A 14,421-nucleotide genomic window follows, 5' to 3' on the forward strand; every position below is an offset into this window, starting at 1 on the left:
AACACAGGCAGGAGTTTAACGAGTGGATAGCTAGTGCACAAGCAGACTGTGAATTGTCCATTTAACACTCAAACAGCTGTGTTCTTGTAATCTATTGTTTTTCCATTTTACAACTCATGACCAGTTCCTCGTTCTGCAGAAGATCCTCTTTTGGCAAAATAATAGTCCCTCTTGTTTGTGTGTACCTACTTCCTCTCTGGCTGCTCAGTTCACATGATGCAGAAGTGCCTGGTCAACCCTCCTATACAAAGCTATTTAAGTCAGGACTTGTGGCACTGCCCACACACTACCAGTGAGGAGACTGTCAACACTCACTACCAGTAGGGAGACTGCGTACATACTACCAGTAGGGAGACTGCGTACATACTACCAGTAGGGAGACTGCGTACATACTACCAGTAGGGAGACTGCGTACATACTACCAGTAGGAAGACTGCCTACACACTACCAGTAGGAAGACTGCCTACATACTACCAGTAGGGAGACTGCGTACATACTACCAGTAGGGAGACTGCGTACATACTACCAGTAGGAAGACTGCCTACACACTACCAGTAGGGAGACTGCGTACATACTACCAGTAGGAAGACTGCCTACACACTACCAGTAGGAAGACTGCCTACATACTACCAGACCTAGAGGAGGATATGGATATCACAGTAAGTGATTTGACTGCATCACTTCCCTTCCAGTTTAGGTTGTAGTTTTCTATTTGAATTGTAACAATGAAGGGTAGGGTAGTAGAAATGTGAGGGATCAGGGATATGCTCTTTGGTCTTTTCAACAATGTATACAGTAGTAGTCGTCACGTGGAGGCTTAGGCTTTGTTTTCAACCATGTATGGTAATGTGAGTTGCTATGATTTCCATTCCGGTCCATAGGATTCACCTGTGAAGGGAGGTATCTCTATACTTCACACAGAGGAGGATGGGAAACACCACTATGAAGTGGAGAATATCCTCAAGTTCAAGAAAGGAGGACAAGGAGGAGGAGCCTTTGCCAGGTAACCTCTGATAACCTCTGTTTATCTGTGAAGAATTTGAATATACTGTAGGTTGAAACCTTTTAAGGATAGAGGAGTTGAGACATTTTAGAGGGAAACAAGAGGAACTTCCCATAGTAAAACTCCTTTATGATGTAAGGAAAGAGTTTTTGATCTAATGTCAGGGGTGAGGTCACAGAGTTATTTAATTTGGTAATTCCACCCCTGAATGTCATAAAAAGCTGTATTGTTTTTCTCCAGGTCTGTGTAGATTTAACCATGGGGTCTGTGTAGATTGAATCATGGGGTCTGTGTAGATTAAACCATGGGGTCTGTGTAGATTGAACCATGGGGTCTGTGTAGATTAAACCATGGGGTCTGTGTAGATTGAACCACGGGGTCTGTGTAGATTGAACCATGGGGTCTGTGTAGATTGAACCATGGGGTCTGTGTAGATTAAACCATGGGGTCTGTGTAGATTAAACCATGGGGTCTGTGTAGATTGAACCACGGGGTCTGTGTAGATTGAACCACGGGGTCTGTGTAGATTGAACCATGGGGTCTGTACAGATTAAACCACGGGGTCGGTGTAGATTGAACCACGGGGTCTGTGTAGATTGAACCACGGGGTCTGTGTAGATTGAACCATGGGGTCTGTGTAGATTGAACCATGGGGTCTGTGTAGATTAAACCACGGGGTCTGTGTAGATTGAACCATGGGGTCTGTGTAGATTAAACCACGGGGTCTGTGTAGATTAAACCATGGGGTCTGTGTAGATTGAACCATGGGGTCTGTGTAGATTGAACCATGGGGTCTGTGTAGATTAAACCATGGGGTCTGTATAGATTAAACCATGGGGTCTGTGTAGATTAAACCACGGGGTCTGTGTAGATTGAACCACGGGGTCTGTGCAGGGCCATATTAAGAAATCATAGGCCCCAGGGCTTTGTTTATTTTTTTTATAGAGATCCCTTTTTTAAAATGCATATCATGCAAATCTACATAATTTACATGCCAGAAGACATTAGCTGAATATTTTTTAAGAGTTGCCCAAGCGGCAGCAGGCAGTTTATACTCATTGAGTCCTCCTGTGGTTGGCAGTTGCAATGAAAAAACATAATCAATATATACAAATATATATAAAACAGGTATGTGGTGTTGTTGTTCCTCAGTGAAGGAGACAAGCTCCTGACCATCAATGGAGTGGACCTACAGGATCTATCCCCAGAGGCCTTCGCCAAGATTCTGACGGAAGGAAACCCCATGTTGGTGAGTGATATAGCTGGAGGAGAGTTCTTAAATCACTCCACTCTCTTCATGGCATGTTTCATCACAGTATTGTTTTGAACTAATGCCCAACTGAGCATTCTACTAAAATGTATTGTCAATGAGCACTGATTGAGATTTAATCAAAAGTGCGTTACAATGGCTTAGAAATACAATGCAATTCAAAAGGATGCAAATAATTAGTAGCAAAACCTTTTGTCCTCGTTTTGATGTCGCCAGATTGACTTTAGATGCAGTATAACGTTAGCTAAAATTGAGGTAGCTGCCGTTAGCATTGCTAGCTATTTTTGACGAACTTTGCTAGCTAATGACAACATTGCCATCTGTCTAAAGTAAATGTGACGACATGATAATGCTGGAAAAGTTGTTTCTAACTAAATATTTGACTCGTTTAGCAATGTAATCTTATTTCCAGGCACTATAGTGTAATTTAGCCTAAACAGGCGTACCCTCCGTCCAGAATGACTGGGCTTATCACGACTTTAAGGCACCACTATTACGCCGCCCGTCAGGGTTGCCAGGTCTGGCAGAAATTGATTACTTAAAACCCACCCACAAGGCCTAAACACTAACAATTGTTAGTTTTTTCGCAGCAAGAAAGGAGTTGGCACAATTAGCCAATAAACCATTTTTTTCATTAACGTTATCGAGTGAATTTCGACTTAACTTCTAAAGACTTAAGAAACAAAATTCGGTTTTCCATCAAAATACTAATTATTGTGAACTAATATGACTAGCTAAGGAATTTGAATATCAAATCAAACTTTATTTGTTACATGCGCCGAGTACAACAATTGTAGACCTTACCCTGAAATGATTACTTTACAAGCCCTTAACAAATAGTGCAGTTATTATTATTATTATATAAGATTTAAGAAAATATTTACCAAATAAACTAAAGTTTGAAAAAATTATAAAAAGTAACACAATAACAATAACGAGGCGATATACAGGGGGTACCGAGTCAGTGTGGAGGCTATATACAGGGGTACCGAGTCAGTGTGTGGGGTACAGGTTAGTTGAGGTAATCTGTACATGTAGGTAGGGTTGAAGTGACTATGCATAGATAATAAACAGTGAGTAGCAGCAGTTTACAAAATCAAATGAAATCTAATTTTATTTGTCACATGCGCCGAATACAACAAGTGTAGACTTTACCGTGAAATGCTCAGTTGGTTAGGAGCTCAGTTGGTTAGGAGTAAAACGTTCATCCTCTTCGGTGCCATATTATATTTTGCGAGAGAAAAGATCATTTGTTGGGCTATTTTCTGGAAAATGTGCCAGATGTTAAGACTACAAACCATTATAAATGGCCTATTGAGATTGACTTGTCATTTCAATCAGCGTAGGCCTAATGACTCAAATCCAGGTTTATGATTGTAATTCAACTTTGCCATGGTTTGGTTAGCTGGAGGCAGGTAGCTTATAGCCCCTGATAGACCTACATCTTATTTCAGATAGCCTACAGTAGCCTAGGCAAGATGTAACATGAACGATTTAGCAGCTTGCTTAGTTGGAGTTGACAGACTAATTCATTCAACATGAATATCGAGGCGATTTCAAGGTAATAAGTGCTTCAGTTGCCGAATAGGCTACTGAGGATGGGGTAGTAATTTCAATCACTGAACCAAATGTGAACAATAGACCTATGCTTGTCAACAACAGCCAGTGTTTTAATTTATTTTCCTGTAGTCTAATCTGACTGACTTACTTTCAATATAATCAATTCCAACAAACAGCTGACTGGCAATTGAGTTATCACTGTGACCATGATCACAATTGAGTTAGCACTGTGACCATGATCACAATTGAGTTAGCACTGTGACCATGATCACAATTGAGTTAGCACTGTGACCATGATCACAATTGATAACATCCAACTTCATTAACTAAACTTGGCCATTCATAATTGTATAATAACATAAGGCTACAACAATAAACTGAAGTTATAATAAAATAAATAAATAAAAAGTTATAATATAGCCTATTTATTAAATCCAGTGGTGTAAAGTACTTAAGTAAAAAGACTTAAGTATTACTTCGTTTTTTAGGGTATCTGTACTTTACTATTTATATTTTTGACAACTTTTACTTTACTACATTCCTAAAAAAAAAGAAAATTTGGTACTTTTACACCATATATTATCCCTGACAAAAGTACTCTTTACATTTTTGAATGCTTAAGGACAAAGTGTCTAATTCACTCATTTATCAAGAGAACATCCCTGGTCATCCCTAATGCCTCTGATCTGGCAGACTCACTAAACACACGTGCTTTGTTTCTAAATGATGTCTGAATGTTGGCGATAACCCCTGGCAATCCATAAATGTAAAAATAAAAAAAAATGATTTGCAATGACTACAGTGATATTGTCATTTCAACGTATTTATTGTATAAAATGGTAGGCTACAGTAGCCTACATAGGCATTTAAAAGTAGCCCAAAAACCTGCAACCAATACATTTTACCCATGACATCATTTTCATTGTAGCCCAATTTAGAAGGAAAACGCTGCTGGTCGAGGGCGGCTTGATCATTTTCATAACAATGGTATGACTGGGGTGCAACCTATGAATAAGATATTTACCAGAAGTGACTAACATTGATTGCTGTTTTGAGTCACTGTTTGAACCCATGAATCTGAATATTAGTCAGAGAGAGAGAGAGCGAGAGAGGGAGAGAGAGAGAGACACGGGGGAATTTTGTCAGACCTGGGCCCTGACAGTAAATCTCAGAAAGACAAAAAATAATGGTGTTCCAAAAAGTTCCAGTTGCCAGGTCAACAAATACAAATTCCATCTAGACACCGTTGCCCTAGAACACACAAAAAACTATACATACCCTGGCCTAAACATCGGGACCACAGGTCACTTCCACAAAGCTGTGAACGATCTGAGAGACAAGGCGAGGAACATGTGCCATCAAAAAGAACATAAAATTGGGCATACCAATTAGGATCTGGCTAAAAATACTTGAATCAGTTATAGAACCCATTGCCCTTTGTGGTTGGGAGGTCTGGGTTCCGCTCACCAACCAAGAATTCACAAAATGGGACAAGCACCAAATTGAGACTCTGTATGCTTAATTCTGCAAAACTATCCTCAGTGTACAACGTAAAACACCAAATAATGCAGAGCAGAAATCAAATCAAAATCAAATCAAATCAAATCAAATTTTATTTGTCACATACACATGGTTAGCAGATGTTAATGCGAGTGTAGCGAAATGCTTGTGCTTCTAGTTCCGACAATGCAGTGATAACCAACAAGTAATCTAACTAACAATTCCAAAAAAAACTACTGTCTTATACACAGTGTAAGGGGATAAGGAACATGTACAAAGGATATATGAATGAGTGATGGTACAGAGCAGCATACAGTAGATGGTATCGAGTACAGTACATATGAGATGAGTGTGTAGACAAAGTAAACAAAGTGGCATAGTTAAAGTGGCTAGTGATACATGTGTTACAAAGGATGCAGTGGTTGTAGAGTACAGTATATACATATGGAGATGAATAATGTAGGGTAAGTAACATTATATAAGGTAGCATTGTTTAAAGTGGCTAGTGAAACACATTTCCATCAATTCCCATTATTAAAATGGCTGGAGCCAATGACAGTGTGTTGGCAGCAGCCACTCAATGTTAGTGGTGGCTATTTAACAGTCTGATGGCCTTGAGATAGAAGCTGTTTTCTGTCCCAGCTTTGATGCACCTGTACTGACCTCGCCTTCTGGATGATAGCGGGGTGAACAGGCAGTGGTTCGGGTGGTTGATGTCCTTGATGATCTTTATGGCCTTCCTGTAACAACGGGTGGTGTAGGTGTCCTGGAGGGCAGGTAGAATTAGACTGATACCCGCTAATGATCAAAATTCAGAAAAAAGCAATGAAAGGGATACAAAGCAAACCACTACAGAGAGAAGAGTCTCCTAAACAAGCTGGTCCTGGGGCTCTGTTCACAAACACACCCCACTGAGCCCCCAGGACAAAGAGAGAGAGGCTCTGTTCACAAACACACCCCACAGAGCCCCCATGACAAAGAGAGAGAGGCTCTGTTCACAAACACACCCCACTGAGCCCCCAGGACAAAGAGAGAGAGGCTCTGTTCACAAACACACCCCACAGAGCCCCCATGACAAAGAGAGAGAGGCTCTGTTCACAAACACACCCCACAGAGCCCCCATGACAAAGAGAGAGAGGCTCTGTTCACAAACACACCCCACAGAGCCCCCATGACAAAGAGAGAGAGGCTCTGTTCACAAACACACCCCACTGAGCCCCCAGGACAAAGAGAGAGAGGCTCTGTTCACAAACACACCCCACAGAGCCCCCATGACAAAGAGAGAGAGGCTCTGTTCACAAACACACCCCACAGAGCCCCCATGACAAAGAGAGAGAGGCTCTGTTCACAAACACACCCCACTGAGCCCCCAGGACAAAGAGAGAGGCTCTGTTCACAAACACACCCCACAGAGCCCCCATGACAAAGAGAGAGAGGCTCTGTTCACAAACACACCCCACAGAGCCCCCATGACAAAGAGAGAGAGGCTCTGTTCACAAACACACCCCACAGAGCCCCCATGACAAAGAGAGCTCTGTTCCAAACACACCCCACAGAGCCCCCATGACAAAGAGAGAGAGGCTCTGTTCACAAACACACCCCACAGAGCCCCCATGACAAAGAGAGAGAGGCTCTGTTCACAAACACACCCCACAGAGCCCCCATGACAAAGAGAGAGAGGCTCTGTTCACAAACACACCCCACAGAGCCCCCATGACAAAGAGAGAGGCTCTGTTCACAAACACACCCCACAGAGCCCCCATGACAAAGAGAGAGCGGCTCTGTTCACAAACACACCCCACAGAGCCCCCATGACAAAGAGAGAGAGGCTCTGTTCACAAACACACCCCACAGAGCCCCCATGACAAAGAGAGAGAGACTCTGTTCACAAACACACCCCACAGAGCCCCCATGACAAAGAGAGAGAGGCTCTGTTCACAAACACACCCCACAGAGCCCCCATGACAAAGAGAGAGCGGCTCTGTTCACAAACACACCCCACAGAGCCCCCATGACAAAGAGAGAGAGGCTCTGTTCACAAACACACCCCACAGAGCCCCCATGACAAAGAGAGAGCGGCTCTGTTCACAAACACACCCCACAGAGCCCCCATGACAAAGAGAGAGAGGCTCTGTTCACAAACACACCCCACAGAGCCCCCATGACAAAGAGAGAGAGGCTCTGTTCACAAACACACCCCACAGAGCCCCCATGACAAAGAGAGAGAGGCTCTGTTCACAAACACACCCCACAGAGCCCCCATGACAAAGAGAGAGAGGCTCTGTTCACAAACACACCCCACAGAGCCCCAGGACAAAGAGAGAGGCTCTGTTCACAAACACACCCCACAGAGCCCCAGGACAAAGAGAGAGAGGCTCTGTTCACAAACACACCCCCCACAGAGCCCCAGGACAAAGAGAGAGAGGCTCTGTTCACAAACACACCCCACAGAGCCCCCATGACAAAGAGAGAGGCTCTGTTCACAAACACACCCCACAGAGCCCCCATGACAAAGAGAGAGAGGCTCTGTTCACAAACACACCCCACAGAGCCCCCATGACAAAGAGAGAGAGGCTCTGTTCACAAACACACCCCACAGAGCCCCCATGACAAAGAGAGAGAGGATCTGTTCACAAACACACACCACAGAGCCCCCATGACAAAGAGAGAGAGGCTCTGTTCACAAACACACCCCACAGAGCCCCAGGACAGCAACACAATTACACCCAACCAAATCATCAGAAAACAAAAAGATAATTACTTGACACATTGGAAAGAATTAACAAAAAAACAGGGCAAACTAGAATGCTATTTGGCCCAAAACGGAGAGTACACAGTGGCAGAATACCTGACCACTGACTGACCCAAACTTAAGGAAATCTTTGTACAGACTCTGTTAACATAGCCTTGCTATTGAGAAAGGCCGCCGTAGGCAGACCTGGCTCTCGAGAAGACAGGCTATGTGCTCACTGCCCACAAAATGAGGTGAAAACTGAGCTGCACTTCCTAACCTCCTGCCTAATGTATGACTATATTAGAGACACATATTTCCCTCAGATTGTACAGAACCATAAAGATTTTTAAATCAAATCCAATTTTGATGAACTCCGATGTCTATTGGGTGAAATACCACATTGTGACATTACAGCAGCAAGATGTGTGACCTGTTGCCACAAGAAAAGGTCAACCATTGAAGAACAAACAGCATAGTATATACAACCCATATTTATGTTTATTTATTTTCCCTTTTGTACTTGAACTATTTGCACAACATTACAACACTGTATATAGACATAATGACTTTTGAAATGTCTTTATCATTTTGGAACTATTGTGAGTGTGATGTAAAAAAAAAGGTTTATTTTAATTGTATCTTTCACTTGCTTTGGCAATGTAAACATATGTTTCCCATGTTAATGAAGTCCCTTACATTGACAGCAGTGATGCTGTTGTTTATGGTACACAGGTTTCTTCACCTCTCCAGGTAGGAAGAGGAAGGACATCAGTGTTGTTATTCAGATAGTCTTGTCTGTTATCTTCCCATCTCTCTAGACTGTCCACCAAGCCAGCAGGGCTCCTCCACCAGGGAGATGCCCAGAGGAGGGGGCTGAGGCCAGGGCTCTCCACCCGGTCTCCAAGGAGAGCACCATACTCAGCTTCAGCCTGGAGATGAGACGAGAGGATGACCTGGACGACCTGGAGAGGTGGGCTGAATCAATCAACCAGTCACTCAATCACTCAGTCAGTCAGTCAATCAGTCAGTCAGTCAGTCAGTCACTCAGTCAGTCAATCAGCCATTAACTGTTTTCGTACATAGTCCCTACATTTTAGGGGACCAAAAGTATTGGGACAAATGTACTTAACTTTTTACTACTTTAATACATAGTTAAGTATTTAGTCCCATATTCCGCACGTAATGATTTACATGAAACTTGTGACTCTACAAATTTGTTGGATGCATTTGCTGTTTGTTTTGGTAGTTTTTTTAGATCATTTTGTGCCCAATAGAAATTAATAGTAAATAATACATTAGCTGTATTAAAGCTGACAGTCTGCAATTAAACTCACAGTCATTGTATCATTTCAAATCCAAAGTGCTTGAGTACAAATTCAAACCCCCCAAAAAAAAAATATGTCACAAGCCAATATGTTTAGAGCTTACTGTATATTCCTGGAACGAGTGTTGACACTCATATTATATTTAGTGTAGATTGTATTTGGATGTTTCCCAAACCCCGAGCACGTTTAGGTTTCTGCCGTAGCATAACACAGCTGATTCAAATACCCAACTCATCGTCAAGCTTTGATTATTTGAATCAGCTGCGTAGTGCTGGGGTAAAAACCAAAGCGTTCACCCAGGGGGCCCCGGGACCTAGTTTGGGGAAACCCTGTTTTAATGGACCACTGGCCTCACACGAATCTCCATATAACTGTATAACGTCATGTATCGTCCCTGAACAAAGTGACTCCTATCGCCCCATGGAAGACCTCACAGAAGAGGATGTCAACACAGCCGATGGGGAGGTTGACGATCTGTTCCTGGTTGCCATGACGAACACCAGAATCTCTGTGGTGAGGGGGCGTGGCTGCGGTGACGGGAGCTCTTGTCACAACTGTGGCAAGTCGGATTGTAACTTCAACGAGGTTGTCATGGTCGCAGAGTCCAGCAAAGTCACCCTGGGTAAGTTTTAATGATATGTATTTGTAAGCAGTGGGGGCAGTTCCCAGCACACTTGTATTTTTGACTTGCTTTTAATTGATAGGACAGTGAGTAGAGGGGACAGGAAAGACAGGAGAAGATTGTGTTCAATAGATAGTGGGATGGTTTCGTACCCAGACAGACACGATACATGAGCACTGGGGTGTGGCAGCATATAACCACACGCTAGACCACAGCAGGCCACCCTTCACTTTCATCTAACCAGGGTGTACCCTGGGTATGTTCTGGTGCTGACTTCAAAAGATTCAACGCGTCTGGTTGGTAAGTAGGCTGTTCCTTTTATTAACAGTATCGGTACTGCCAACCGAGCCGTGCTTCTGGAGCATTTTATTCTACTGTTGTAACTGGTTTTTGCCTGGCTTTTAAGAAGACATTGTATGGTGACAACAGATACTTTCTGGAACTACTTACTCAACTCTACCTGGTTCCAAATCGCGGGCAATAGCGGTGCTTGTAGAAACAATCATAGTTACATTTTTATATTATATTACAGTCTAATTACAATTTATTTAACTCTAACTGGTTCCAAATCGTGGCTAGTGGTGATTATAGAAGCTATATTTTCATATTTATTACTGTGAATGAACCATTCAATCACATAATTTCTGAGTAAATACAGGTTATTTGTGTGTAATGTGAAATACACTTCCCTCATTACTGGCTCTCATGACCTTTCTGACAGAGAAGTGAAACCCTGGTCATGAATACCATATCACAATCACCACGTATTTATAAACTAGACTGGATCCCGTCCACATCTCCTCCACATAGTTATAAACTAGACTGGATCCCGTCCACATCTCCTCCACATAGTTATAAACTAGACTGGATCCCGTCCACATCTCCTCCACATAGTTATAAACTAGACTGGATCCCGTCCACATCTCCTCCACATAGTTATAAACTAGACTGGATCACGTCCACATCTCCTCCACATAGTTATAAACTAGACTGGATCCCTTCCACATCTCCTCCACATAGTTATAAACTAGACTGGATCCCGTCCACATCTCCTCCACATAGTTATAAACTAGACTGGATCCCGTCCACATCTCCTCCACATAGTTATAAACTAGACTGGATCCTGTCCACATCTCCTCCACATAGTTATAAACTAGACTGGATCCCGTCCACATCTCCTCCACATAGTTATAAACTAGACTGGATCCCTTCCACATAGTTATAAACTAGACTGGATCCCTTCCACATAGTTATAAACTAGACTGGATCCCTTCCACATAGTTATACACTAGACTGGATCCCTTCCACATAGTTATAAACTAGACTGGATCCCTTCCACATAGTTATAAACTAGACTGGATCCCTTCCACATCTCTTCCACATAGTTATAAACTAGACTGGATCCCTTCCACATCTCCTCCATAGTTATAAACTAGACTGGATCCCTTCCACATAGTTATAAACTAGACTGGATCCCTTCCACATCTCCTCCACATAGTTATAAACTAGACTGGATCCCTTCCACATAGTTATAAACTAGACTGGATCCCTTCCACATGTCCTCCACATAGTTATAAACTAGACTGGATCCCTTCCACATAGTTATAAACCAGACTGGATCCCTTCCACATAGTTATAAACTAGACTGGATCCCTTCCACATAGTTATAAACTAGACTGGATCCCTTCCACATCTCCTCCACATAGTTATAAACTAGACTGGATCCCTTCCACATCTCCTCCACATAGTTATAAACTAGACTGGATCCCTTGCACATCTCCTCCACATATTTATAAACTAGACTGGATCCCTTCCACATCTCCTCCACAGAGTTATAAACTAGACTGTATCCCTTCCACATAGTTATAAACTAGACTGGATCCCTTCCACATCTCCTCCACATAGTTATAAACTAGACTGGATCCCTTCCACATCTCCTCCACAGAGTTATAAACTAGACTGGATCCCATCCACATAGTTATAAACTAGACTGCATCCCTTCCACATCTACTCCACATAGTTATAAACTAGACTGGATCCCATCCACATAGTTATAAACTAGACTGGATCCCTTCCACATAGTTATAAACTAGACTGGATCCCTTCCACATAGTTAGAAACTAGACTGGATCCCTTCCACATCACCTCCACAGAGTTATAAACTAGACTGGATCTCTTCCACATATCCTCCACATAGTTATAAACTAGACTGGATCCCGTCCACATCTCCTCCACATAGTTATGAACTAGACTGGATCCCTTCCACATCTCCTCCACATAGTTATAAACTAGACTGGATCCCTTCCACATCTCCTCCTCCATAGTTATAAACTAGACTGGATCCCTTCCACATCTCCTCCACATAGTTATAAACTAGACTGGATCCCTTCCACATCTCCTCCTCCATAGTTATAAACTAGACTGGATCCCTTCCACATCTCCTCCACTCTCAGCACCATGGGATTATTTCACCTGTGCTGCTTCACCAATGCTTTTCCATGGGTCCCAAACAATGACATCATCCAAACGAAGAGCTTGTTGAGGTGTGCTTCCTCATCTTCTTCATTGTATTTTCTGATGCCCGTTTTGTCTGCTTGTTTCTCTCTTTTGTGTTCAGTGTCACGAGGAATGGGCAACTTGGAAAAAGTACAGCAGGTGGACAACCTCTTTATTGAAAACTATTTATGTCGCACGTACCTTCGGCGTAGACTCACACATAAGATGTGGAGTTTTCCTAGTTTGTCAGCAACTCCAGGTTTGTTGTAGAATAATGTGTTTTTGTATTATGTCGTTGATTTTCTTATTCTTTTATCATAATAACAATTATACAACTGTTTATTAAACGTTGCCACGGCAATTAGTGTACAAATATTAACTTGATGATGGACAGTCGGGACTACAGACTGCGAACGTTAACTTTAGCCCAATGTTTTTGTTACTATGGTAATAACTGATTTGTTTATTGATTGATTTATTCCAGAGAAGATCACCATCTATCACTACAAGTCTGACTGTGTGGACGGAGAGTTTCGAGGGGTCCCTGTGGTGCTCAACTTCACCAGCTCTAACTGTTTCCTCAAGTGTGTTAAGGACGGAGAGCGAGTCTCTCTCTGTGTTGGGGTGAGCACATACCCTTCAGCTTTCTGCTGCTCAGACTAATGTTAACAAGGCCCTGACAAACAAAACTACAAAAGGAGAGTATCAAGTTGGGTTCTCATACTATATTTATTGCAGGGCAGCAAGGAGGGAGCTTGTGCATCAAAACAGTACAACAGACTCTCAATACTACTTCTCTAAAGAGAGGATATTTCTACAGATACACAAATAACTCCTCACAAGGTCACAGCATACCCTGACTATACCCTGACTATACCCTGACTATACCCTGACTATACCGAACAATAGGAACACCTTTCTAATATTGAGTTGCACCCCCAGTCCCCCCTTTTGCCCTCAAAACAGCCTCAATTTGTCGGGGCATGAACTCAACAAGGTGTCAAATGCAGGGTCAGGTGGTTCAAGGCCCTCTAATAGACATTGGGGTCAGGTGGTTCAAGGCCCTCTAATAGACATTGGGGTCAGGTGGTTCAAGGCCCTCTAATAGACATTGGGGTCAGGAGTTTCAAGGCCCTCTAATAGACATTGGGGTCAGGTGGTTCAAGGCCCTCTAATAGACATTGGGGTCAGGTGGTTCAAGGCCCTCTAATAGACATTGGGGTCAGGAGTTTCAAGGCCCTCTAATAGACATTGGGGTCAGGTGGTTCAAGGCCCTCTAATAGACATTGGGGTCAGGTGGTTCAAGGCCCTCTAATAGACATTGGGGTCAGGTGCTTCAAGGCCCTCTAATAGACATTGGGGTCAGGTGGTTCAAGGCCCTCTAATAGACATTGGGGTCAGGAGTTTCAAGGCCCTCTAATAGACATTGGGGTCAGGAGTTTCAAGGCCCTCTAATAGACATTGGGGTCAGGTGCTTCAAGGCCCTCTAATAGACATTGGGGTCAGGAGTTTCAAGGCCCTCTAATAGACATTGGGGTCAGGTGGTTCAAGGCCCTCTAATAGACATTGGGGTCAGGTGGTTCAAGGCCCTCTAATAGACATTGGGGTCAGGTGGTTCAAGGCCCTCTAATAGACATTGGGGTCAGGTGGTTCAAGGACCTCTAATAGACATTATGGTTCAAGGCCCTGACATTGTGGTTTCAAGGCCCTCTAATAGACATTGGGGTCAGGTGGTTCAAGGCCCTCTAACAGACATTGGGGTCAGGTGGTTCAAGGCCCTCTAATAGACATTGGGGTCAGGTGGTTCAAGGCCCTCTAATAGACATTATGGTCAGGTGGTTCAAGGCCCTCTAATAGACATTGGGGTCAGGTGGTTCAAGGCCCTCTAATAGACATTGGGTTCAGGTGGTT

General features: G+C 43.1%; 1 protein-coding gene across 2 annotated transcripts; it reads left to right on the top strand.

Moving 5' to 3' along the window:
• Window positions 1–274: 274 nt before the first annotated feature.
• On the top strand, window positions 275–14,131 carry LOC124024812. Of its 2 annotated transcripts, none has more exons than XM_046338575.1 (7): window positions 275–659; window positions 882–1,003; window positions 2,156–2,252; window positions 8,886–9,037; window positions 9,797–10,014; window positions 12,632–12,769; window positions 12,995–14,131. In XM_046338575.1, exons 1-7 carry the CDS (start codon window positions 648–650, stop codon window positions 13,171–13,173), a joined length of 918 nt encoding a protein of 305 aa, XP_046194531.1. In that variant the 5' UTR covers window positions 275–647; the 3' UTR covers window positions 13,174–14,131. The 2 variants fall into 2 exon arrangements, with proteins under 2 accessions (XP_046194531.1, XP_046194532.1); XM_046338576.1 differs by having other exon boundaries at window positions 12,632–12,669; window positions 12,995–13,199.
• Window positions 14,132–14,421: the final 290 nt, after the last annotated feature.

The sequence above is a fragment of the Oncorhynchus gorbuscha genome, unplaced genomic scaffold (assembly GCF_021184085.1).
Source record: "Oncorhynchus gorbuscha isolate QuinsamMale2020 ecotype Even-year unplaced genomic scaffold, OgorEven_v1.0 Un_scaffold_2012, whole genome shotgun sequence".
Taxonomy (NCBI): domain Eukaryota; kingdom Metazoa; phylum Chordata; class Actinopteri; order Salmoniformes; family Salmonidae; genus Oncorhynchus; species Oncorhynchus gorbuscha.

Excerpts from the sequence above, each read along its gene's own strand:
- LOC124024812 (XM_046338575.1), top strand. Across the intron at positions 2,253-8,885 it reads CGGAAGGAAACCCCATGTTG|ACTGTCCACCAAGCCAGCAG; the intron begins GTGAGTGATATA and ends CCATCTCTCTAG. Across the intron at positions 12,770-12,994 it reads TAGTTTGTCAGCAACTCCAG|AGAAGATCACCATCTATCAC; the intron begins GTTTGTTGTAGA and ends GATTTATTCCAG.